The 27,864-nt window shown below is 36.9% G+C and overlaps 2 protein-coding genes across 6 annotated transcripts in view; both read right to left on the bottom strand.

The window, feature by feature from the left end:
* Nucleotides 1-665: 665 nt before the first annotated feature.
* Nucleotides 666-27,573, bottom strand: faima (Fas apoptotic inhibitory molecule a). Of its 2 annotated transcripts, XM_044132515.1 has the most exons (7): nt 27,485-27,573; nt 27,295-27,409; nt 16,792-16,878; nt 4,263-4,393; nt 2,995-3,223; nt 1,761-1,810; nt 666-1,008 (listed from the first exon to the last, which is right to left on the bottom strand). In XM_044132515.1, the coding sequence occupies exons 1-7, from the start codon at nt 27,560-27,562 to the stop codon at nt 859-861; spliced, it is 840 nt and encodes a 279-aa protein (XP_043988450.1). In that variant the 5' UTR covers nt 27,563-27,573; the 3' UTR covers nt 666-858. The 2 variants fall into 2 exon arrangements, with proteins under 2 accessions (XP_043988450.1, XP_043988451.1); XM_044132516.1 differs by lacking the exons at nt 16,792-16,878; nt 27,295-27,409; nt 27,485-27,573 and adding an exon at nt 6,105-6,256.
* cxcr2 (chemokine (C-X-C motif) receptor 2) overlaps nt 9,070-27,864 on the bottom strand; it is a 45,022-nt gene continuing 26,227 nt past the window's right edge. The window contains exons 3-6 of one of the 4 annotated variants that reach the window (XM_044132512.1): nt 16,792-16,878; nt 16,474-16,678; nt 15,631-15,843; nt 9,070-13,811 (exon numbers count right to left, since the gene is read on the bottom strand). In XM_044132512.1, coding sequence (XP_043988447.1) covers nt 12,750-13,811; nt 15,631-15,702 — 1,134 coding nt within the window. In that variant the 5' untranslated portion in view covers nt 15,703-15,843; nt 16,474-16,678; nt 16,792-16,878 and the 3' untranslated portion in view covers nt 9,070-12,749. Of the gene's footprint in view, nt 13,812-15,630; nt 15,844-16,473; nt 16,679-16,791; nt 16,879-27,294; nt 27,339-27,864 lie in introns of those variants that run through there. The other 3 variants (XM_044132510.1, XM_044132511.1, XM_044132513.1) reach the window with 3 other exon arrangements.

Here is a 27,864-nt window from a genome sequence, read left to right as displayed (position 1 = left end):
AACAGAGTTTCAAAAGATGAACATTTTAAATTTTCGGAAATTTTCTTAATATTAAAATCTAATATTTTTGACTTTTAAAACTCAGAAATTTCCAAGTTTTTTTTTTTTTTTCCAAGAAAATTTCTGGGATTGTTTTGGCTGAAAATTTCTGAGTTTGAAAAGTTGACAACTTGCTAGAAAAAAAAAATTCAGATTAATCTGAAAATTATTCTAGACAAACCTTTTCAAATTCAGAAATTTACTTTTCCAGATATTTTCTGATAATAACAATATATAATAATAATTACTGTGATTATACAAACAGTTATATTATTATAACTTCACAGTATCGGAAATGCTTTTCCTCACAGATTCACTGTTGATGTTTTCATTATTTTTTTTACAATGATCCTAAAACGATATCTTTCATACTGCCACTAGACTCTAGCTCAGTGAACTAGCTGGTGTTATTTTCTGTTTTTGCAGTGTAACTAATCAGTATGATTGTCTGAAACGGTTGCAGCGAACAGCAGGAGATGGAGCCTTGATTTCTTCTTCTGCAGCAGCTGCTTGGTCCGATAAATAAAGCAGATAAAAACTCACAACATGAAACCACAGAGGTTCCTGGTTTCCACCAGAAAGGCTGAAGCAGAACCGTTTCTAACTCATAAATTACATTTAAAGACTAAAAAACCTCATTAATTTTAATGTAAACCTTTAGAGACGCAGAATCTTCTGACTGACGTTTCTAGCAGCTCCGTCTGCCACTAAACAGACTCTATGGCGTTTATATCTGCCCCGTGTGGACCGGCGGCGCCGCGGCAGCCATCTTAAAGGAAACTTCTCCAGTCTGACAGACCGAGTCCGGGCCGAACCCGGTCACTCGGTGCACTCGGCGACCTCTGTGCCGTCCACCAGCAGCGTGTGAATGATGCCGTCTCGCCGCTTCCCGCTGCTCACGGCTTTCACGCAGCAGCTGTGGTCTCCCAGGGAGAAATGCGTCTCCGTGCCGTCGTCCACGAACTCGCCCTGCGGACGCAGATCGCAGCGTCAGCGCGGCAAAACTCGACTTCTCTTTGGGCAACAATGAGATTATTAATGCTCTTAAAGGGCCGGTTGGGCCAGAATGCATTTATAAAACCCAATTAACTGCTAAAATGTAAAGAAGAAACTCTTACAATTATCTTTTAAGGTGGATCTATGGAAAAGGATTAGTGCCATTGAAAAAAGAAATCCTCAAAACTTCCTCAGAATTCTGACTTTAATTCAGGATTTTTTTCCAGTGGCTCTAATCTTCTCCAATACTGATCAGTCCCTCCAAAATTTGAAATTATTTTGTGACATTTTTGCGGTGAAACTGATTTGCAGAACTAATTTAGACATATTTCCTGGGAATTTTGCATTATTAGCTTTTTTGTATTACAGTAAATATGACTTTTTCTTACACATTACATCCACCACAGACTATAACTTGACATTAAGTAAGGCTGAAGCAGCAGTGCAGTACAAATAAGTTTTACTGCCACCTGCAGGTGGGAGTTAGCATCACAAACCATTTTTGAGGAAAATTTGCAATAAAATAATTATGCCTTAGCATGAAAAACTTCAGCAATCTGTTGATCTTGAGTGAACATTCATGCAGAACTGGAGGGACTGGTGGATGTAATTTGGTGGCATACAGGTAAAAACTGCTTTGATTTGATTGATAATATTTGCAGAGAAAACATAAAACTGTACAACCTGTGATGGATTATTTTCTGATTAATTAAAAAAATACTTACAGCAGTTTCAATCTTCTCTCCGTTGCACCAAACGTCCATGGTGTCTTTCTCTGGAAGTGAAAACAGTGAAAACAGTCAGAAACGCGCCGACAGCCTGGGGAGTCAGAGGAGTTTAACAGATCACTGATTTATTATTTTAATGTTAATCAGGACTTCAGAAATCTGTTCACAGTTATTTCATCTTGAAACCTGATTTAGTTTTACAGAAATAAAAATGTCTGCAGAGACTGCAGCAGCAAATATGTCTGTCTCCATCTGGCTTCTCTTTTGTTTTCATCTAAATTGACATAAAAGAAAAATGTCTTGTTAAAGGTAAAACAACCTGCCAGCGGAACTGGAACCTTTTCATTAATATTTAGGAGTCATTTACCTAAAACAAGCTCCTATATCTTAATTTTGATGACTTTAGAGTCTTGAGGTTTAAATTAATCAGGAACTAATGATCTAATATGTCTCACTATGGTTTAACTGTTTCAAATGAAGCTAAAGCAGCTCTTTGACAATTTCTCTTGATTTTCATGTAGTTTAGAGAAAGCAGAACATTTTTCCTATTTTAAAGGTTATGTAAGGATTACTGCAGAGCGTCATCTGATGAGCTGCAAGCAGAGAGATTATGAGAGGGATTAACCTGTCCAGTCAGGAGAGGTGGCGCTGTGGAGCTTAAAGCCAATAAACAGATTAGCTTCAGCATTAATGCCAGAGTGCAGCTCTGAGGAGCACAAGTCACCACTCTCAATATCAGATCAATAATAATAATTACCAGAGATGGGAAGTAATTAGTTACATTTACTGGAGTTACGTTTTGGGGGGAAAAATTACTTTTAGGAGTACTTTAGTGCTGTAGACCTTAATTAAGACAAAACTAACTTACATGTAACTTTTCATTAAGACATAGGAGCTTGTTTTATGTCAATAATTCCTTCCAACTTTAAAAAAAATATGTATTTTATTTTGTAAATATGAATTATTTTCATTTTGGTCCTTAAAATTCAAAAATTTCCACTTAAATTAAAATTTTGGTCCATTTATTGATGTCATTTTCTAATTTTAAATGATTGATGTTTGGGTCAGTTACTCTCAAGTCACAGACTTTTGACTCTTAATAGTCTAATAACTGGCTACTCTAATCAATCTGATCATTATTGATTATGTGAATGAACCGATAAATCCAGGTAAGATTAATATTTAGCACAACCTCTGACTCAGACAGTAGAAGAGGTGGAACTGAGCTCACCCAGAACCACCCTGCAGTCGATGCCGTCCAGGTTGAGCAGCCAGGTGCTGGTGACCTTTGACCTGTTCTCCATGTACTGCTTCAAGCTCTTCCCGTTGATCTCCAGCGTGTATTCGTAGGCGAAGCCGCTGACCGCGTCGATGTTGATGGTGGCTTTGGTGTCCGCCTGGCCCACGCTGAACGTCTCCTTCCCGACCAGTTTGAACATCCAGTCCCGCCTCAGAACCTCCTGGAAACCCAAACTCAAGGTCAACTACACACTGCAAAGACACTCTTACCAAGTAGTTTTAGTTTCTAGTGCAAACGAAATAAGACAAAACTAACGTACATGTAACTGTTCAGCAAGAAACAGGAGTTTGTTTTAAGTCAATAATTCCTTAATATTGATGAAAAGGTACTAGCTCCCCTGAGCCGCCATCTTGGTAGGCAAATCAGCACAAAGCATAAACGACTCATAAATTCAAGACCAACAAAAAGAAAGTATAATGTGCAGGAAAAAGATATATCAACATAATGTCTGCTGTTGGGATCGACTCATATCAGACACAGAATGTTGGTTGTTTATTGTTGTCATAGCAACCAGAGGTGCATATAGTTCCCAAAGATTTTACTCCAGTAAGAGTAGCACTAGTAAAAAGTATTTGGTAAAAAGTCTACTAAAGGACTGAGTAACTTATCAAATTGCCAATCATTTAATATTTAAAACTTACACGACCAGATGGACCAATATATGGAGGTAAGTGGAAATTTTGGCATTTTAAGGAGGAAAATTATCATAATTTATATACGTAACAAAAAATAAAGTCAGGCAAAATAAAATTTTCCCGAATCAGTTTCTTTCAATAAAAAAACACCTTATGAAATGTTAACAAAAATTTTTTCAAAAAAAGTTAAGTAAATGTAAGTAGTTACTACCCAACTCTGATAGCAACTCTATAGCAACTGTTATGACAGTTAGTTAGGATGCCTACCAAGATGGCTGCCAGCTGCAAAGTTTCCGGAAGTGCAACGTCACATGAGAACTCCGCATAGCGGAGCTACATTTTCATTTCAGCGTTTGTTGCTAACTTTGAAAACGCTCAGCGCAGTTAGTTTCCCCCAAATTAGTTTTTCTGTGCCCAAATTTTCACATCGGTGCATCGGTACTTTTAAGACGAAAAGTAAATGTAGGTACACCACAGACATCAGTACATAAATGAGAACCAAGCAGGCAGGAACTGTAAACTGGGACCAGTTCTTTCATTAGAGACTGAACTGGTTGTGCTGACCTTTCCGTCCACATAGATGACTCTTTTCCCGGTGGTTGTCCCATGTTCAAACTCGATCCTGTGGACTCCGTCGCTCAGCGCCACCTCCCACACACCAGCGAGGTCACTGGACATCCTGACTGGTTCCGAACCTGCGGAGGTCCAACAGAATCGGGTTTAAATGGCAGCTGCCGACACCGGTGTCAACCTGCAGGTTCTCATGAAGAGTTTCATGAAGATGGTCCCCAGTCTGCGGCAACTGAGAAATATTTACTGTAAAACATCAACAAGAGCAGAACATGTTGATGAATGAAGTGATCAACTCAGAGGAAACGCGGCTAAAGATAGCATGCTAAGCTACCGCTGTTTCAGGTGATTAACTTCCGGTGCCAGGGATACCTTTTCAAAATAAGGATACAGTACCTTAAGCAAAAAACGTTTTGTTTGGGGGTGGGGAGCTGGGGGGGTTTGCTCAAAAAGGTTTAGTGTACTAACAACTTGTTCCATATAATTGACTGGAATAATAAAAAAAAAATAATAATATGTAAATTTATTAATAAAAACAGTTGATTTTATAAAATTGAACTAAAATGAATGTTTAGAGAAACATTTATTTTCACACTGATGTATTTTGATAAGTTATTTCGTATGAATTAGAAATATGCTCATTTACATGATTTAAATGGAAAGATTTTCTGTTTTTCAGGTGCAGTCTCTATGGAACAACAGAGTATTATAGATTAAATAAACGTCCACCCAAAAACTCAGAAATGTTTAATTTGATCTCAGCAATCTTCTTAAAAACAAAATAAAATTTCTAAGCTTGAAAAGCCAAACATTTCCTAGAAGAAACTCAGAAATTCAAAAATTTATCTCAGAAATATGTACAAAAAAAATCTAAATTTCTGAGTTTCAAAAGTCAAACCTTTCCTGAGTTTTTGCCAGAAATGTTCATATTTTTTTCTTACAATGGCCCTAATATGCATAGTAGAAGTTTTTCTATTGTAAATTGCATAAACTATTTTATTTTCACTAATGAAACCCTCAGTTCTGTTCTTCGAGTGGCACTTTTCCACAACAACACAGTGCACAGACAATTCTTCTTACAAAGTATTTTTGATCTAGTTTCTAGTGCAAATATCTTAATGGACTTGAAATAAACCAAAACTGACTTACAAGTAGCTTTTCAAGAAGATATAGGAGCCTGTTTTAGGTAAATAATTCTCGAATATAAATATTTAAAAAGTAAAAGTTCCACTGGCAAATGGTTTAAATGTCTTGTTAACCTATAAAAAGACATTTTTTTCTGTTTTGCAAGTGAAATGATCTGCCAGTTGAACTGGTACTTTTTCATCAATATTAAAGAACTATTGACTTCAAACAAGCATCTTGTCAATGAGTAACTTGTAAGTTAGATTTGTGTTATTTCAAGTGTTCTACAATATTTTCTAAAAAAATAGACCAAACGTACTTGGCAAACAGAAGTGTTACATCTTTAAGAGATAGTTTGAAGCTGACATAAAATAATGAAAAATCATTCTACTGCAGAAACCTGGTGACAAACTTTACTTCACAAATTACAAGCCTTCATATCTGCTGCCAAAAACAAATTAAATATGTTAGAAAAACATCTGAAAAAAAAACGACCTGAAAGAAACACGTTTTTACATGGAAATCAATTAGCTTTAGATTTCATTGTTTTATTTTGAAGCACAAGCGGAAGTAGACATGGATCAGCTTGTTCACTTTGATCATGTTTAGAGCCCAACCAACTCCGACCGCTAGCTTTCCGTTCGGTCCGGTCCGATTAAAACCGGTAAGCTGAACTCGGGACCGTCATCCACTAGTTTACAGCTGAATTACCTCAGTGGTGGTGAAATGTCCTCGACAACAAACCTCCAGCCGGACACTTTAGACGCAGTTTATCCTTCTCCCAGAAGCTACACAGGTTTAGTCGAGCTGTTTTTATGCTGTTACCATGGCAACGTAGAACGACCCTACGCACAAGCGTGTCTCCGCCCCGCGTGCGAGTCAAACTGCTGAAAATCAGAAGCCTTTAAAAACTAAAACTGAAAAGTCGGCCTAAAAATGGTGTTTTTGTTGCTTTAATTCGCAAAAACATTTATAATTATTGAAGGATAGAAAATGTTCTGCTCTGTAATGATAAAAAATATTAGAAGCTTAAATTGAAGAAATCTTTTTAATGACTTTCTAAAAAGTTTAAAAATGGACTTACTGTAAGTCTTTGGAAAGTTTTTCTTGCTGTTTGTTTAAGTCCTCCCGTTTCAGTTTTTTGTCAGCTTTCGTAGAAATAATTGCTTTTTCTGCACAATAATGTAATAATCTAATCATGTTGATGCATATTTTCCATCTACAAAGTGTATAAAAGGGAATGCTTTTTTTCAGTCATACACACTGATGTGTGTTCCGGCTTAAGGGCATAAACACACTGCATGTAAATTATGAAATCACTTCTGGTTTTACTCAAAATTAGACAAGAATAAGCTTGACAGACTGTGGAAAGTCAGGATTTTAAAATAAATGATGTTCAGAAGAATGCAGCAATATTAAAATTCACATAACCAAACAATTTGGCAAGAGTTGGCACTGATAAAGCTGAAGTAGTTCAACTTCACGAGTTCAAGATGGACGAAAATGTGACAGTTTGTTTCACAGCTGGTGACCAGTTTCAGTTCAGGTTTTTCACGCTGTGGTGACAGAAACTGCTGAGAAGAACTGGAGATCCTGATTTCGGTTTTTGGGTCGTCCAGAGAGGCTTCTGTATCAGATTCTGTTGTTTTGTAAAGAACAATGTGTGTTTATGGAAGAAAAGAAAACATTTTCTAACTAGTTAAAGATGAATAAAGGTTTGGTTGCACATAAATACCCCACTAGATGGCGCCAGTAGCTCCCAGGTCCCACATGAGCATCTAGATGTACCTGTTCCTGCCCACCTATTAAAACCTCAGAGAATAACCGCCAACATAAATCACAACTACAGCTTCAAAACGTTGGTTTCAATTTGAAGCTACATGGACGTTTGTACACTGTAAGATAGAGGAAGACTTTACTACGATATTATTATTAGTAGTTGTAGTTTATTTAGTAAAGCAACAAGTAAAACGCTGCAAAACACAAAATCTTACCAAATAATTTTCATCTTCTTTCTTGTGCAAATATATTAGTAAACTTTAAATAAAACTAATTCAAAGGCAACTTTTGAACAAGATATAGAAGCTTGTTTTAAGTAAAAGAATTAAGTAAGTACGTTTTAAACAAGCTGATTAAAAAGTTCTGGTTCCACTGGCTGATAAATTAACTTATAAAATGTGAAAAATGTCTTGTTGAAAGTGAAATAATCTGCCGATGTAACTCATACTTGTTCATCAGTAGTAAGAAATTATTTACATAAAATAAGCCTCAATATCTTGCTAAAAAGTTTCTTTTAAATTAGTTTGTCTTATTTCAAGTGTAATAAAATATCTGCACTAGAAACTGGACCAAAATTAAGTGGAAAGATTTTGTGTTTTTGCAGTTGATAAGTTTCTCAAGCATCTTTTCTTCCTTGTCATAAGTTATGATTTGTCTAAAGTTTATGATTATAGTTGATTTAAGATGTAAAATATTCACTGGTTACTCAGGTTTATGATGATAACTTGTAGATTTGTCAGGATATGCAGCATTTGGTAAAACATAAGGTTATTTAGAATAAATAGTATTTTGTGGTAAAAGTACAGGATGATGTGATTAAGAGAAACACGTGTCGCTTGATGTGTAGAAAGAAAAAAAATGAAGGTTGTAAAAGCTTCAAATTCAACTCAAAGTTCAGTTTAAATTCTGGTTGTGAGTCAACCTTTTAATGAATCTATAATTGTTTTATTAATCCTAAGAATTTTGTAATTTGGTGATTTTTTTCCAATTTTCTTTATACTGTAGGGTTCTGATATTCTGTTCCGAATTCATCAAATTGTTATCTGATTTTTTTGCGTGGGTTTATTTAAATTTGCAGGTAGATTTAGATAAGTGCGCAGGAGGAATAATAAGAGTATTTTTTTCCACTTGAGCGCACGCCACCGCGCTCAGATTACCAGATTAAACTTCTGATGCCACTTTGATCCATTATACATTAAAATTAGCACAAACTTCCTAATTTATGAGGCTAAGTTCATATTTTTTGTTTGTCTTGTAAAGCGTCTTGAGATTAGAGTTGTGAATCAGTGGAAACATAATAAATTTTAAAAAATACAATAAAATTAGAAAATAGTAAATCTTCTGCATAGTAATGGACATGATGTACAGTTGGATCATTGCTCAGATAAATTAAATGTTTTTCAACTTTTTCCCTTTAAATTAAGATTTAAAAAACTAAAGAATATTGCAAACTTCCAGAATATCAGAAAATCTGCTGGTGATCTTCATTCTTCCTCCATTCATTTCTCCTTTTTTTCCATCAGGTGTAGCGCAGGCCTGGGTTCATATCTTATTTCCTCTTTCCTTTTTACACCAGAATAAATTTGTTCCAGGTAGTAGTGATATGTTCATTACGAGAAATGAAGAACGAGTTTGTTCTAAAGTTTGCATGTTTTGTCTTCGTAGTTATTTTTCGCCTGAGGTTTTAACATGTCTTGTGCAGAGCAGGTCCGATAACAACAACACCTCCGAACCGCAAAGAAAAACAGGAACTTGGCTGAAACCTTTAGGATGAAGCAGCTTTTAACCAAATGTCAGTAACAAGCTGCAACTTATCTTTAGGTTTATGATCCTGCATAAGATACACAGAGCAACCGCTTTGCAAGTAGACCAGACTGATACAGAAAAATATATTTATTGTGCATTAAATCTGGATCTGTACAGATTAGATCCTGAAAGCTGCTTTCCATTTATAAAAAAACATTCATTTAATTCAGAAAAAACAGACATCTGCATCTATTTTGTAATTTACAACAATGAAAACCAGAACAATTCTCCTGTACAAATGCAGAAACATTACTACGAAACCAAAAAATTAACTTGAGATGAGAATACTGATAAGAAGACGCAGCAGTTTCCACAGAAATGTTGTATAAATGAAAGTCATTCATCAAAGGGCACACGCTGTTCCTCGGTTGTGAAAACAGAAACGAGTTTCACTACCTCTTCCTGCTCTCAAGATTTTTCATCTAATTGTAAGATTTTTTTTTTTCAATAGGAAACATTGCAACAGCAAAACAACTAAAAATACAAATGTGTCATTTACATTCAGAAACATTCAACTGTAAAGTCTTGATAACTAACTCCGTAGTTTTGCACATTTGTCAATGAGTTGATTTTTCCTTTCAAATTCATTGACATTTGATGCTTTCTCAGAAGTCAGAGTGTGATGAGGTTGACTCAAAAGTCAAACATCGAGAACAGCTGCAGAAGCCAGATGCTTTATTGACGTTAGACGCCAACGGGAACTTTGAGGGGGTTTTCAGGAGAAATGAACGGAGACATTTCAGAACCTCTAAGAATGACTGGGTTTTCTAACACTCTACGTCAAAAGAAACAAAACTGCATCATATTTACTGCTTCAGCTTATTGAGGTCTGCAAGCATCCAGCTACGTTTTGCCCAACATTGGGTCAATAATGGGCTCTGCAAGAGAAGATACTTTTATAACCCAATGTTGGTCAAGATTCAGCTGCCAGCATCATGACCTCACGTCTGATTCTTCAACATTTGGCTGCAAAACAAGCCCAGATCACTATTCCACCACCACCAAGCTTTACCGGAATCTGTGTTTGGATGTCTTCAAACATGGACAACCATTTCTACTTTGGCTTCATCGGTCAAAAGGTTGTTGCGTCTGTTGTATTTTGTTTCATTAAGGCACAACTATGTTTTTTCTTGCCCTCAACCTTTGACCTTCTAATCTTGGGGTGAATTTTACTGTGATTTCTGGGAACGGGGACGTTTTAATACCTGAGAGTTTCTGAAAATGGCTTTATGATGTTTTGCAGATTGCTGCTTATGAATCATTGCACAGACCCCAAAAAGGGTTAGGGTAAGGGTTAGGGTTGGGGTTAGGGTAAGGGTTGGGGTTAGCTTACACAAGTGTGTAAGGTATTTGCAAACCTTACACATTTGCAAATACTGAACTGCGAATTGTGTGGTTTCACACTCCTGCATGTTTCAAAGCACCAAACACAAACTCCTGTTGCCATGGAGACGGTTCCTGATGATCAGATAAAGTGTTTGTCTCAAACTATTTTCTCCAGGAGAATCACCATCAGTTTCTAATAGTTCGGACCACATTATAAGTCTTGAGATGACATATTTATTGATGGTAGCACACTGTCACTGTCATTTCTTTTTGAAGAAATGACATAATTGATGAAACGTCGACAAAAATTAGTAATGGGTTTAATCCAAATCAGGAACCACCGCTTTCCAAGATGAACTCCATCTTGAAAAAGTTTTTGTTTCAGGATTTGAAAAGACTAAACATCTTAAAGTATCTCTCTCTGAATAATTGTTTTTCCGCTTGACTTCATAGTTCTTCAGAGATCTTATCAACGTTACACCTGAGGAAACGTCTTGTGACAAAAAAAGTCTGCTGAGGACAGGATGTAATATTTTGGGGTTTTTTGTTATTTGTTTTGAAAGTAGTTGAAGTTTCTTTGCTTTGTGAAATGTGTGTGTTTTATCTTGAGACTAATAAGTATTTAAAAAATAACAGGTAAACCCCCAGGACTAAAGCTGCCCCTCAAAAGCTGAAGCTTCCTCTAAAAATGCTTATAATTTCCTATTTAAAACTTTAAACACCAAAAATATGGAACAAGAATATGGAAAAATATGGAAACCATCTTGGCACTACTGCTGAAGTTCGCTAATATCTACAGTCCGACTCATCTCCATTATTTGGGGTACAACCGATCATTCCTGGATTGGCTGCTTTGCAAACACCAGCCAATAGGATGTCACGCAGCATGGTGCCTAGGTCAAAGGTCGTAAAATCTACTTTTAATATCTACAACAGGCTTTTAAAAGATACCCAGCTTCAAACTATGCTACACATATTTCTCCGTTTTCCATATTTATAGAAAAGACTCACCCCATTCTGCTAAATTGTCATATTTGTTCAAAATTCTGAAAATTTGAATACATTTTAGCATAATTTTGTTAACTTTCATAATTAAACATTTTATGGAATGTATGAAGTACATTTTTAAAAAATAGTTTAGCGCCGCAAAACTTTTTTTTTTTTTTGTGACACTAGGCAAGTTTTATTTTGTAGCAGCGGGGGAAAAAGTAGCTCTGTGAATGGAAAAGGTTGCTGATCCTTGATCTTACACATTTGCAAATACTGAACCGCGAATAGGCAGGAGGTCCACTGCAGTTAGAAACACGAAGCCAGAGACAGATTTTAAGACTTCTGCTAAATGCTTACACTTTTCTGGATTTTATAGATACTGCTAAATATCTCACTTCTACATATTTGCATCAGTGCAACAGTAACGATATGACATGTGGCTATGTTCACACAGCAGACAAATGTGACCCAAACCCATTTCTTTATTACCCGTATGGGACCCATATCCAACTTCTTTCAGTCTGAAACGGCCCAAACCCGATGTTTTCACCCCCCCCCCAAAAAAATCAGATTTCTGGACGTAAACAACGGCTGAAAATGATCATGAAATGATGAAAGAGGTTTGTGTCAGTGAAGCGCATCACATCACAATCCCTCCACTCTTTGCTGCAGCTCCGCATCCGGACTGACTTTTTTACAGAAGTCATAATCACAAAAAGCCGTTGCCATTGGCGACGCTGTCCTTTCATCAGCCTTCTTCGTTTTGTGATGATACCGTTGGCTCTTGTTGCTGAATAAACTATAACATCGATGCATAAATGACTGTCAAACACTGTGCTGCTGTGTGACGTCAAAGTAAGGCGGGACAATATGGCTGAAAAACGTAACACGATTCAAGGGTTATTGACCATCAGTCAATATTGATAGTTACTGTTAGTTTATTGTTTCAAATGTCTGAATTTCTGCCAAACTGGTTTTGTGACATTTCCTCTCAAACTGTTGTACTCATGTTTTCCCTTCACTCTATGCTGATTTTTATTTTTAAACAGTAATAATAAAACCTGAAACCCAATAGGTTGTTGCTAGGTAACCAAAGAGTAAATGAGTTACTTGATGCCACCGACCTTGGTTAGCTGGTTGCTAAAGCCTTTTCTGTGCCTACATCCCCCAGAATGCTGTGCGGTTCTGCATCGGAGTTCAGTGAAATTGTTGAGTATTATATTGGACGTACTGTCTATCGATATCGCTCACATCTTTACTGCTTTATATATTGTTACTGATTTATCGTCCAGGTTTCTTCTGCACAAGCAGGTCGCTTTGGGGACATGAACCGTTTGCACAGAAATCTCATTGAAGTTGGGTTTATAATTATGAATGACCATGAAAAACCCCAAAAATATTGGAACTGAGCATCAGGACGTGCTGTGTGAACATAGCCCATGAGACAGCGCTAGCTTACACCGATACAGAGGTGTTTCTGGACCTGAGGCTAGGCACGCTGGCCGCAGAACCCTTCCTGTAAGACACCCAGAGCTTCTTGCTGATGATGCCCTGTTTGTAGAGAGCTGTCAGCAGCTCGTTCCGAAACTTCTCCCCGATGAAGGCGTACAGCACCGGGTTCACCATGCAGTGCAGGAAGGCGATAACCTTGGTCACCTCCAGCAGGGCCTCCACTCTGTAGCGGACGTTGCAGGTTTCTTCGAGCGACCCGCCTCGATAGAGCGTGTCTATCAGAACGGTGATGTTGTAAGGCAGCCAGCAAAAAATGAACGCCAGCACCACTGCCAGGATGACGCGCATGGCCTTGTGCTTCTGTTGACTGCGCGTGCTGAACAGCGTCACCACCGTCCAGCCGTAGCAGAACGCCATCACCACCAGGGGGAGGAAGAAACCCAGAGTGTGCCGCAGAACTCGAAGGCCGACCCGCCACTGGTCGCTACTCTCCCCGGTTAGGTTCTCGTAGCAAATGGGATGCTCCAGTCCCAGTGGAAAGATTTCCTCCCTTTGAACCGCTAAGGGTACAGACAGCAACCCGGACATCAGCCACACAACGCCGCAGATCACTTTCACCAGCAGGTGGCGGGAGGACAACACTCGCGTCGCTCTGACGATGGCAAAGTAGCGGTCCACACTGATGCACGCCAGCAGGAAGACGCCGCTGTACACAGACGCCTCCTGGAAGCTGGATATGAACTTGCAGGGGAGGGTGCCGAAGATCCAACCGAAGTGAGACTCGACGGCCCAGAAGGGGAGAGTGAAACAGAAGAGGAGGTCAGCCAGGGCAAGGTGCATCAAGTAGATATCTGTGCTGGCTCTGCCTCTGCTCATAGAGCAGACCACGAAGACCACCACGCTGTTGCCCAGGAGGCTGAACACAAACACGATGATGTAGATGACCAGAAGGGTGAGGGAGTTAAATCCCGGCACGTGCCGTTCGCAGGGGGAGCTATCCTCATAGTCAGTAGGGTAAACATAAGTGTTGTTATCGAGTGAAATCCATGAATCCCAATTCTCTTCCTAAAATAAAAACAGAATTGTGATAGTTGGTGACAGAAATAACCCCTGATGTGAACAGAGAGCAGGTAAAGTTTCAGTGAAGTTACCACAGATTACAGTCAAATTCTAAGCAGTCATGGTGAAAAGAAATTACATCCTGTTGCATTTCCTCTGCTTCACGCACTGACTGCTCTTTAACAGTTCCTTTGATTTCAATCAACCCTCAAGGGAACAAAAACAAAGAAAAAGTTGCAAGTTTAGGAACTTTAAGAGTTTTGTATCCCAAATTTGACCTCAGCGATAAACGTGGAGATGAAACTGTTGCTGTCCATCAATCTGTGAAGGATTTTCAGCTCATTTCCAATTTAAAGTTCATTACTTTACCAAAAGAAAGTAAGCCTGTCGCAATAAGACATTTTCTTGAACGATAAATTGTCCCTGCAGTAATTGCGATAAATGATCATGTTGTTTTGAAGTAGTTTAAGGGAAATGCATAAAAATGCAAGAACACTTTCTTTAAATTCTCATAAACATTTAAAACCTGAACTTAAAGACATTTTAAATATCCAAAATAAATAAACAAAAACAACAGAAACAACAAATAAAATTAATTATGAAGGCAAGTTGAGAACAAAACACCAGACTAAACACTTTTATCCTCCAGTTTTGGGTAGAAAAAGAGAGAAAACAGAAAAATCATGCAAATGAAAGTTACTGAGCTTGTTTTAAATTATCATGTGATTAATGGATTTATTGCTTATTGCTACAGAGTTATTTCCAAGTGGAAATATTTTAAGATATTTGCCAATATTCCCAGAAGAGAATATTACTCCAAGGTCAGAGAAATGATGGTTTGCAAAGCGGCACCTGAATGAATCATGAGACTTCTGACGTATTTCTGAAGATTTCTGAAGTTCTTCAAGAGATGAGACAAAGATACGGATCTCTGGCCGTAAAGCACATCATCGTTTTCAGAGAAAACCAAACAGCATTTCAGGGTAAATATCTAGTCCAGTTACTGATTGTTTGGGTTTGATTTGCAGCAAGAGAACCTTTATACCTTGCAGCCATTGAGCGTCAGGCCATCAACATGAAATATTTTAAAATATGGATCAATTCGTCATTGAAACTTTGTAGGGGCAATATTGTCTGGAGATGATGTGGTAGGTTGATAAATATCAGAATGAAAATGACTTCTGAGAGCTGCTGCTACTAAAGCTGGTTTCAGGAAGCTGCTGCATCAGAGAGTACTTAAATTTCAACCCACAGCTTTTCCACTTTTGCGTTATTTTCATTTTCATGAAAGCATGTTTGAAGTTTTTTGTTCTCTTGAGGTTGAACTAAAAACTAAAGCTATGATTTTCTCGACACCTTTGTTATATTGTATTTTTACTCTGACTGCATCACTTGTCAGAGGGATGGCTGCTCTTCTTACTTAAAGCAAAATAAATGCATAAATAATGAGCGTTCTTCTATAATTGTTTCAGTTTAATGTTTACACCTTATAATGCTTGTAGCTTAGACCACAAACACAAGATTCTGCAGTAACTGCTGCAATTTCCTGACTTTGTCATGAAATGACTCACTACTGGTTTAAATGGATGAAAAACGTAAACACTCGTTCAAATATTCCACACATTTTTAGATATATATATCGATATATATATATGCATTGAAAAAAATATGTTAATTGCATAAACGTTTAATAAGACAAACTATTATGAAGACTAAAAATATTTGCAAAAGCACAAGCAGACAAATGTTGGTTTTTTTTTTATCAAATCCTCACATTAAGGAAATAAAGTTTAATAAAAACAGAGAAAATGCAAATATTCCATACCGATTTCTGCTCCTCTTGATTTGTCAACAGCAAATAATTCATGATACACATTAAAAAAGTGTGTAGCTTCATCGCTCTGACTTGTTGTGCACAGGTAAAAAAAGTAAAGCTGCAGATGTAAAGAGGTGCAGTCTTTCCTTCAGACTGAAGTCCTGCTGAATGTCTGCACACCGAGAGGTGAGATCGCTGCTATTAGCACACTGAGAGCTCCAACTGTGCAAAAAAAAAAAAAAAAACCCAAAACAAACCACAGATATTATCTGAGTCTGGGGGAAAAACACATCACGTTGTGTCTTAAGAAGTTTCAAGTTTTTCACAAAGGTGGGGAAACAAATGTGGTAAAAAAAAAAAAAAAAAGTTTAACTTGCAAATCAAATCTGCAGACATTATTTTTTATTTTTTTACAGTTTCTTCTGCTCCTTCCCTTTTGAAATAATGTTCATTTATTCTGACCAATCCTCTCACATAAGCATTAAAGTTGTATTGTTGGTAGTAAGAATGCAAATAATCATTTAATGGATTAATCTCACGTTAATCGATCTTATTGATTGATGAAAGATTAAATGATAAGTGGCAAGTTTCTTAAAATCTTGAGTTTTCTCTTATGTCAAGTGAGTTGACCATCTTTTCATAGCAGGAAGGGCAACATTTTGCACAATACGCTAAATTAAACCAGAAATCAATAAATTATTGATCATCATTATATCATCTATATTAAATACAGCAATTTGTGGTTTTCTTACATCGTTAGTCACACATATTTAAAAAAACAAAACATGAACTAAAATATGTGAAACATTTAATTCCCCATGAACAGAGATATTCATGCAGAAGAATACTTACCGTCTGTGATTGCTCTTGACTGAAAGATAAAACTTATCTTCATAAAGTGCATTAACTGAGGATAACCCTCAAAATCAATCTTGCTTATTGGCATTATGTTTTTTTTTTCATCATGTTACAATTTTTCCCCCATTGTCTCCTCCGCTTTTCTGACGTACCATCACCTTCTCCTGAGAAGTTGACGGCTCTCCGCCATGCAGCTCGCCTAAATAAAGCGCCAATGTGGTAACTTACGGAGTTTGTTGAATGTTTATATTTTAAAACAAACCGTATAAAGAGCATATTGGGCTCTGCTTGGACCGTTTCTCTTTCCCTTACTGAAATAGCCGACATCTTTAATCCTATATGAACGATTCCATGTAAGGATGACCAGGCAGCGAAGCCCTCTGCTGGATGGCGGCCGAACTGCAACACACAAAAAAGGCGGACATTATTAGTTAATCGATTAGATTAATACAGCCAATCATTTTAATCGGGGTTCAAACCTATGAACGCAATCAGAGTTTCATAGGATTTGTAAACCCTTCATGTGAATAAAAGGGCTCAGGTGACTGGCAAAGTAAATACAAATAACAGGCTAAATGTCCGTCTTAGCTGCAGCTGAAAGCTACATTAGCGAAGCTAATTTTGCTAGTTCGGTAGTGGGCTATGTACTACAGTAAATATCACTAATATTTATCTTAGTATTACTCAAAGGTGGGCAGAGAACTCAAACATTGTGATCGGGTAATAAGTTGTAAGTTAGCTAGGAACGAGACAAGAGCTACTTCTAAGCTTGTGGCTTGTTTATTGTTGTCATAGCAACTCCATAGCAACTGCCTGCCGGCTAAGACGGCTGCCAGATACAAGTTCACGGAAGTGTGACGTCACATGACTGTATTGTTGGACCTATTCATTCTTTATTTTTATTATTTAGAATTTTGGTCACATTTATTCTTAGTTTTCTTCATATTTTGGGGATTAGATATAAGGTTTATTTGTAGGTTAATTTATTTTTTATTTCTTTGCTTTTGTTATTTACTTTTATAAGTTAGGCAGGAAGAACTGTGGGTCTGTTTTCTATGAGCACAGAGACTGGTATGGGACCAGCTCGCACTAGGCTGGGCCTGTGTGTGTTTTTCCAACCGGAACAGAAGAGGCAACAGGAAGCAATGGGAAGTTTGATCTTTGTTTATTGCTTTCCAAACTGGAAAAAGAAACCAAAAAATTGTATTTCTTTTGCCTCTGCACAGAACATCATGGCAGTGCAGCAGTGACTCATTGAATTTTTGATGTTTGGTTGACAATCACCAACAATTACTTGTATTGTTTGCTTGTTGCATGGAGCCATCCTCCCATTCCAGCACAACAGAAACCTAATTAGGTTTGTGCATCAGGATGTTATTTTTCACTTCTTTCCCATGTCTTTTAATTTTCTTAATCAAGAATCGAAACATTATTTTTTATATTTGGATACAGTTTGATACCGTTATGTAGTCATGCAGCTGCAGTACTGAGGTTTGAAGTCTTCCTGTAATACCGATCACCTCTCTTCACCTCCTGCTGCTGGTAAAATTCTTGCAGATAAAGGTTTATTGATGAGATCAACCTGGAGGAAGTTTGCAAATGTGCATGTTCACCTTGCATGCATGATTGCAGAACCAAAACTGAAGCTCTCGCTGAGAAACTTGAGCCAGTCCAGTTGGTTTCTGAAGTCGGATTGTTGCATTGGATTGGACATGACCGTCCATCCTGAAATTATTTGTTTTGGGAGAGGAGCTGAAGTGAAAACATGAGACTGTGTGGGTAGAGCTGATTCACTGCGGTTAACGCGTAACGGCTCAAATGAGAGATTGACATTTCCTGCCCCATTAGCTCTTTAAAAAAATCCTTCTGCAAAATGTGAAAATGTATTTTCCAAGAAGCAGCAGCCCTTTGTTCTCTGAATGAACTCACAGTGGGTTGAAATTATAACAGGATTGTGTGGAGTAGGAGGAAGTTTAATCTGATTTTAGATTAAATCTTTATGCAGTGAAAACAGATCTGGGTTTCCCCCTTTTTAAGACTTTCATGAAGCAAACACTGGGAAAGTGTTGAATTTACTGAGTAAAAATAAATTTTCATTTAAAACCACAGCAGCATCAAATAAAATTTTCTAAAACTATTCTCTATTTTGAAATTAGCCAAGCGTGCTAAATAAAAGTTCAACGTCTGCCATGTCGTTTTTGGCTTATTTTCAGTTAAATTGTGGTTTCAGGCTCTGCCACAAACACTGTTGTTTCCTTGATTTTGGTTTCGTTTCCTTTTTCCTGTTCTTAAGAAGACAATTTAAAGTTCTATCTTCAAGTTTAGCGTTTTACTAATCTTATTTTTAACATGCAACATTACAGTTTAGTGGTCAATGTCTCCTGGACATTGTTTAGGTTTTCAGCATTTCTGTTGTTTTAATTTGAATGTCCTTCAAATAAGATAAAAGTAAATTAGCACAGCTACAGAAGAAACATAGTTTGCATGATGCAGCTTGTAGAACCTTCTGAAAGCCCCTTCATGATATTTTGGTCAGGTTGAGGTGTGGAGTTTTATTATTCAGGTGTAGACTTCCTGTTTCTGTAGATTAGGTAAAGTGGACCTCTGGTATTTGCAGTGTTTAAATCTGCAGTTTGTACCTTTTAGAACTGTTTTTTTCTAATCTGTTGCACCGTAGTCGTCAACATGTTGTGACAGTCTGGTACGAGATAATCTGTTGGAAAAAAAATAAAAATAAAAAATCAAGGTATTCTGCTTCCTCCAGTGCTGGCAATAAAAACACAGTAAGAGCAGCAGGAGACTTCCTTTAATGAATGCTAAGCTAGTTTGCACAGCCACTGATAACAGCAGATAAATGGTTTTCCTGTCTGAGTGGTGTCTGCACCATTAGTACATTTAGGTTACACAAGGTTGATTGACTCGAGACTCGAGAGGTTGATCAATTAGCTCAGTTTGCTGTCCTTTCAGTGATTGCAAGGTGCCCAGTCTGTCTGGCTACAAACCCTCATCCCTCCTCCACTGTACTTGACAGTTTTTAGGGGAAACAAAAATCAAAAACGATGTTTGTACATCTTGTTCAAACATTGCTGTCCCAGAGGTCTTGATCTTCACACAGATGCAACTATCTAGAGAAAAGAGATTTTCCCACCCAAACAAGCCACAGTCTTTTTGTAATTGTCCCTTCCATGAACTTAAACATTTGACCTGCTAGCTGAGGTTTGTAGAATCTGAGATCGAGCTCTTGGGTTTTTTCCATGTCTCTAATCATAACGCTTTGACCTCGGATTGACGTCTGGGACTTCCACTGATGCCCTGATTACCAGCGGTCTGACATGTTTTCCAGTTGAGAAGAATTTTGTCTTTGTAGAGTGATGGACTTCAGATAGGTTGACCTTGTAACCTTCCATCATGACATTTTTCCACCTCACTTGACCTGAACGAGTCTTTAGAAAACTAGCAGAATTTAGAAGTTACTTCACATTACCCCATGTACCCAAACCCAAAAGTGCTTTAAAGTTATCCAAAATAAAATGTTTTCACTAAGAAGCCATCAGTAAGTTTACAGACAAATGCCCACTAGAGGGCAGCACCAGTCTTACGTTTCTTTAGCAACAGTTTTCTTGTGATGTACAGGAAGTTATAAAGTCTTCTGTTCACAAGAACTTTTCAGCCTTTAAAAATCAGCTTTAAAATGATTTCTGTATTAAAGTGACTTTTCCTAAATGTGTGAAAAAGAAATGATCAAGTCTGACAGCTTGAGATAAATATGTTTCAACTTAAAGGTGACCGATTTGCTTTCTTGAACAGGTTAGGATAGATCTATGGACGATATAAAACATGTTCATATATTCAATATGTCATTCTTAGATAATGAGATTTTAGCTGTCGCTTTAGATCAATAATCTGCTGCTGGCCATGTCCTCCAACTCAACATTTACACTTGCTGCAAACAGATGCAGCAACCATGCATCTTTGAAAAGCAGAAGTGGAGCCTCCTGCACAACCAACAAGAAGAAACAAGAAAGTGGTTTGTGGAAGTAAAGAACAGATCCCTTGTCGTTTCCAGCAGCCATTATACAGTGTAGACAATGGTAAACCCAGCTGACCAAACATGTAGGCAGCAGCCATTTTGTTCATGTATCTTTCTCTCGCACATCGGTCAAGAGTGTAAATATATTTTCTTTTTGTTGGTCTGGAAGCCATATTCCGCCATGCATTGCGCTACCTACCAAGATGGCGCCGATTACGTCCAGTTCAGATTGATGGGAAATTTTATGAAGAAATGGAAGCATAAGTCAGGCTTAAGCTGTTGCATCTACAAATATTGAATTATTTTAATTCTGAACAGGATGCCATTAGACAAGTGGCAGTGTTTCAGGCTTATCAATCAACAGAAGATACTACCGTACTTCCAGTTCTCCCAACTTGAGTCCCATTAGGGTTTGCCTGTCAATGAGAAATCTCCTGGCTGCTCTCAGCACTCACTTAATGGACACATTTCTTAACATATCTGGACACAGTCCTTTTAAAGACTGCAGTCTTTGTCCATCGTTGGACTGCCTCCTACTTTCATCAGCAGATTGTGACACAGAGCTCTGGCAAGAAACCAAATGTGCTTTTTAGTCTCATTACTCAGTGTGCTCTGACTCAAAGCTTCTCAAGCTGCAACACAGAAACTGCACAAATGATGGTTTTGAGGTTGACCTTTGGTGGTAGTGAGTTAAAATGACGGTATGAAAAGCTGACGAAGTAAATTCAAAACAAACTACCTGTGGTGTAGAGATAGTATGTGGAAGAAAAATGAGCTAACAAACAACAAATAAAACATTTAATTCAAACAGAAACTATTCAAAAGTACTAAACCAAACAAGATAAAAATACTGTGGGGTGATCGAGGGACAACTTGACAAACTAACCAGACAAGATCTGCAATACTGATAGATACATAACAAGTGAAACGACTGGAATTTCCACACATGAATACAATTAAGTAATTATTACAAAACATAAAACAAGTCAAGACACAAACAAAGTCTTAAGTAACGTTATTAATCTAGAAAGTTCCAAGAAACAAATTTGTTCAACGGTTCAACTCGACGCTCAGTCGTTTCTTTCCTAACATCACAAACGTAAACATGGAGTTAGTTGAACTTTGCTGGGATCAACTGGAACTTTGAGTAAATCTAAGTAGATTTAGTAAAAAAACAACAAATATTTATAACCACTTAAGTTTTCACCTCTGACTTAAATGTTGGAATTTCTTAAATTCTCTGAAGCAAAATGACTGAAAAGTTCAAAAACCTTTAATGAGCGCTATAAATATACAACAAACTAGTTTTTATTTGGGGTCACATAAAGATCATAAACAACCTTTTTACAAACTGTTAAGATATTAATAAACAGTTTTCTCTACATTCAGTGACAATGTATTAAAATTAAATAAAATTTATATTTATTATTAATGTAATTTGGTAGTAAACAGAACAAACTGCTTTGATTTGATGGATAAAATAGAATTTCAGCCCATAACTGTTGGACTGTCTCTGAGTCTGGAGCCACATAAAAACTCCTGGCAGCATATCTTCATGGAGGACCAAAACTGACAAATAATATCAGAAATATATGCATATTGTTTTTCCTTTTTTTAAAATGCAATTTCTAGAAAAAAGTCAACATTCTGAGAAAAACATCAGAACTTTTAGAAAACAGTCAAAAATCTGAGAAAGTTTAAAAAAAAATTAAAAAAGGTCAATTTTTTAGAAAAAATGTCAGATTTCTATTTAGAAAAAAGTTTTAAAAAATCTGAGAAAGTCAGAATTATTAGAATGTGAGAGGTTTTTCTTTTTTTGAAAAAGGTAAGAATTATTTTTTAAATTATTTTTTTCAGAAAAATATCCGAATTTAAAAAATAAAGTCTGAACTTTTTTTTTTTTAGAAAAAATAAAAAGATGTGAGAAAGCTAGAAGTTTTAGTTAAAAGAAATTCTAGAAAAAAATTACAAGTGTGTTTTTACCATGGCACACATATGGAAAATTAAATATACATGTGAGTAAATCTAAATGTGAATTTAGTGAAAAAACAGGGAAATCAAAAATATTTACATTTCTGCTTTTATTTTTAATTATGTCATTTTTGATCCTCCATAAATTTTGCACTAAGATAAAAATGTACTTTTTTAGGTAAGGCAGGTAGCAGTGAAAGCTTTTGTGTTGCTTCATCGCCCCCTAGTGGAAGGCAGAAGGAACGCAGGCTAAAAATACTTAAATCAAAGAATAACCAGTTTATTATTAGTATTATAGGTGACACCAGTTTGAGCTTTTAAACTGTGTTTAGGTTATAAACATCCAGTTTGAGCTGTGATCTATCAGTGAGGACGGTTTCCGTTTCCTGCCATGTTTGCGTTTGTTTGTTTTGGAGGTTAAGCTGTGGAATCATGAGTTAAAGGTCCTGTCTCTTTAAACTGGAGTTAAAGTGGATTTAAAACCAGAAACGTGTGTACTCTGCTGGTCAGGGGAGATCTTCACTGTTACAGCAGGAAGAGTTCAGCCAGTTTAGCTGGTATTCCTCTTACACTTTTAGTTTTTTATTTCTTTATCTCCTTTCTTGAGGTTTGGTAGTTTATTTTTTAATTCCAGAGGAGGTTTTTTTTATTCAAGTTTCTGTTGAGAGATTGGATCTTTTTAGAAAGAGGAGTTACATGAAGTAGTTGTGAATAGGCAGTTATTTCCATCTGCTGTTCATTTCCTTTTATTTGTTTGAGTCATATTAGGAAAAAAACATAAAACAAAATTATGAGCGTAAAGTAATGGTATTGCATCTTGATGGGTCACATTAAGTGATTAGACATGACAATATGGGTGTGAGCAGCCACGTTCAGAGGATTTTAAATCCCTTTTAGCTTTTCTCTTGCATAAAAATTATTTATTAGCCAAATAATCTCCTATCTAGGGTCAAACTTGTCAAATGATTCGTCCACTGGCGGTTAGGCTCCTTCTTTTCTTTCCAGTTCATCTTTTGAAATCAGAAAAATAACTTAGAGGATAGGAAATGCTACATATTAGAAGTTTCAGGCAGAAAAAGTTTTTTTCTACAGATTTTCTTCTGAAAGGAGGTTGAAAAAGTTGCCTGAGTTGACATATTTTCATTCTGGAAGACCACTTATATATTCAACGCGATTGCCGCACACACCTCCAAATTGCACCTATGCTTCTATTTTACTGGGAGTGACTCTGACTTTAAATGTATGAAATTATAGCATTTTAACCAGCTTGAGCTTGTTCTGCTTTATGTTAGAGAGACATGTGGGGGTTGGCTGGTGATGTGAAGCTTGTTGCTGTTGGAGTAACAGAGGATTAACTGCCCAAGCATTCAGCACGGAGTTGTTTCAGGAATGAAAAGCATTTCTCTGTATCAGACTTGTTGCTGACAAGTCGCTGTAGTCGTCTTCCTGGAAAAGGCTCCAATCTGTTCACTGATTTCAGTCCAGGAATCTGAGCTGGAGCCATTTAAGAAACGTTCTGGAAGCTGCATGTGAATATTTTCAACAGACGAATAGATTAATGACTCTGGGACATTTTAGAGAAATGTTCCCATTCATAGGAGCTAAGAATTAAAAACATATATATATACACACACATGTTTTTTTCCACTTTTTTTCCAGAAGAGGAATGGGGCCACTGAAAAAGAAAATATTCAGATTTTTTCTCCTGACTTTAAAAAAAGTCAGAATTATGAGAAAAAAAGAATTTTGTGATTAAAGTCAAAATGTGGAGATTAGGTAAAAATTCAGAGATTAAATCCAAAATTCATAGAAAAAAGTTTGAATTCTGAGACTAAAGTCAGATTTCTAAATTAGGGCAAATTCTCAAATTAAATTAAAAATTCAGAGATTAAGTCAGAATTCTAGATGAAAGTCAAAGTTTTGAGAAAAATGTCAAAATTCTGACCAAAAAATTGATTTTTTTATTTTTATTTCCCTCATCCTCCTTTTTGCCCAGTTATACAATTTTTAATGATGACTTTTATTTGCAGGACAGATCTGCAGATTTTTTAGTGTGTTTGCTGGAATGGCCTCGTGTTCCTGAGCGGCTCCTGATTTTTTTTGTTTGTTTTTTTTTCTTAGATATGATTAACAGACATGGATGATTTCCAGTCGTTTATCTCTTTTAATCAGTGAAACGCTCTTAGACAGAGAGCCATAAATGACAGCATCAGAATATGCCCTGTAGCTCAATGCAAATAAAATTGAGGCAATCTTTTTTGGCGCGGAGAAAGGCTCACTAACATGTACACACCTGATGTTCCCGCCCGTTAATTTGGGCCAGAACCAAAAAAATCCCAGCATGGCTGTTAAGGAGCTTCACCGCGACCAAGCAAGTCAGTTCTGCTTTTACATTAATGCAAAACTCTGCAGATTTTACATTTCTTTTCTTCTTGTGTGTTTATTCTGGACTTTTAGTTTCTGTACATTCTTCAATGTCCTTTTTTAAGTTTATTTTTTTATTTTCTGCTTCCTGTGTTTGCATGGACAAAATATAACCTCATTACAAACAGACTTTTTTTAAATACTGAATTTATAAGACTGAATTTTTAGCCTATATATTATTTTTTGTTGTTGTTTAAAAAAATCATACAATTCTTGTTGATTGTGCAGGAGGCTCCACATCTGCTTTTCAAAGATGTACAAGATGTACAGTGGTATAATTGCACGTCTATTTGCGGCCTTTTAAATATTAAGTTGGAGGAGCGTGGCAAGCAGCAGTTTATTTGGATTTAAAGTGACAGGACGCCCTAAAACAGATAAAATCTCATTGTTTCAGAATGATTTTATGCAAAAAGTGTGATGAATGTTTATTCACATTCAAAGAAGCACAACCGGTTAAACATGAGAATACATCTAATATTGATTCAGAACTATCACTTTAATAAAAGGTGCCACGACGCTGCGGCGCCAGACAACATTCCAGAGCAGGAAAGTTGAAAGAGACGCACAACATGATCTTATCACAGGAAGAACCAACATGTCTCCGACAGGAGAGATGCAGCAGATAAAAAAAGATAAAGTCTGCTCTGGATTTAAAGACAGGAGGAGAATTACATGTAAATGTGAAAACTGCTGCAGTAAAAAGCTCAGTTTGTGTTGGAAAAACAAAGTCAACGCTCCAGATTCTGTTTTTATGGGCTGTTGTGCAACCAGGGTTTGGACCTGGCCGTTGGAAACCCGGCAGCTGTTCTGTTGTCTGGCTGCAAGGATGAGAAAAATTCTTGGGCAAAATGATGCAGCTGTTATGACAAATCCTTTCCCCAAGTTTATAACAACAACCTGTTATATTCAGAGTTACGTAAAACCTCCAGACAGAGGAAAACCTCAGCAGTAAACAGAAACAGGATGTTTTGGTAACAGATTTAGTTTGTAACGTTGAAGAGAAATGAGGAGTTTTCTTCTTAAAGGAGGAAAACATCTGGATCGCATCCAGGTCCGATTCAAAGCAGTGTTGACCTCTGTGCAGACTCTACAGAAACATTTTAAGAAGGTCCCTATTCTGGCCACAATGATTGATTAGTGGCCAGAATAGGGCCACTAATCCCTATTTCTCTACTTTTTCTGCAGAAAAAGTAGAGAAATGAAAGAAATATTTTAAAATAGTAAACAAAAAAATATATATATTTTAATAAACTGTTTATATTGTGTTTTGGGTGACAAATGAAATAAATAACATGCATCATAAAATTATTAGGAAACATTATTAAATTATTTAATTTACCACAAAATAATCAGATATATTATTAAATTGTTAAATAATTAAACAAGGTAAAGTTTGATAGTTTTACAGTTTCAATTATTCTATGACAACAGCGCTCATACATGAAATAAATACACAATAAAATAATTCAATATAATGTTTAAATAAAAGTTCTTTCAAAAGACATTTTGTAATTTAGTCATCATTTAAAGTAACATTTAATAATTTCATGATTTAGTTATTTATAATGTGATTACACATTTTATATACCTTTAGGATGCAAAGTTATGATAGAAACTAAACTTTGTCTAACACAGACAGACAAATAGCTAGGCTAACCAGTTAGCTAGATTGTTAGCTTATCTAGGTAGCTAGCTAGCTGGATTTATTTATTGTTTTTATTCAAACATAAGCTGGGTGCTTCTTCATTTAACTTTATTTAGGATGGAAATTTTAAGATGAAATATAAGAGTAGATAGATGAATAGCTAGTTGTTAGCGACTGCTGTTAGCTTATCTATGTAGCTAGCTAGCTAGATTTACTTATTGTTTTTATCCAAACACAAGTTAGGTGCTCCACCATTTAGTTTAGTTTTAAAAAGTTTAGGATGGAAACAAAGAGTAGATAGACCAATAGCTAAGTTGTTAGCAAGTTAGCATGACAGACAGACAGGATCAGAACCACAGACATGAATATGATCAGAACAGCCTCATTCACTAATCTGTAACCAGTGATGTCAGAACTATCACTTTAATAAAAGGTGCTACTGACGTCGGACCACTTTTTTCAGTAACGGTAATATAACAGTTGCTATTTCAAATCGTAGTCAGACTAACAGTTACTTATCAAAATCAACATGTGCACAGATCTTCTTTTGTTATTTAAAAAAGATTTCCTCTACTCGTCTTGTCGAGTGACCGACGTCTCTATGCGACAGAAATGTAAACAATGGAGGGAGATGCGCATTTTGTTGGTGGAAAAACTGGAACTATTTTGAGTTTCTGTCGCCAAGTCCGATTATTATAAACGGTTTTGGGCTTCCTTTTTTTTTAAAGTCGCTTGCAGATCTTACCCAGATGTGGTGACACAGCCGACCAGGGAGGGAGCGGATCAGCAGGCGAGGGCTGGATGGAAGCCGCTCGCCGCACCAACCTCCAACTGCCGCCGCCAACGCTAGCTGCGCAACGCTGCAGAAACGCACGGCAGGTATTGCACCAGGATCCGACAACAATCCCAGCCCAGATGGCAAAAATGACACTTACTATTTTGGATGAGTGGATCGAGCACACCAGCCACTTGGGCAGCCGACATACAGTAAGGAAACAAAGACACACGCACATCGCAGGGGACTGCTCAGCTATAAAGCTATCTGCCCCACCCACCAATCAGTCGCTACACCTGGTGTGTGTAGTTGGGAGGGTGGAACACCATCCCACCACACAGATTTAATGAGCGGCGTGTTGCGCCTTTTTTGGCTCGTTTTTGAACGTGAAGTTACTCATTTGGGTTTGGAAATAAGCAGAGACTCATTATAAATCCCAGAATTTGTCCGTCATTAAGGGAGTCTTACTCAGTCTCTCCTTGTCCATCATTTCCCGGATGATCCGTCTCGCCGTTTCTTTGTTAATGTCAAGTTAATATA

The sequence above is a fragment of the Gambusia affinis genome, linkage group LG11, assembly GCF_019740435.1.
Source record: "Gambusia affinis linkage group LG11, SWU_Gaff_1.0, whole genome shotgun sequence".
NCBI lineage: Eukaryota > Metazoa > Chordata > Actinopteri > Cyprinodontiformes > Poeciliidae > Gambusia > Gambusia affinis.
The sequence above is the reverse complement of the archived record's forward strand: the minus strand, read 5'-3'. Positions and strand labels throughout refer to the sequence as shown.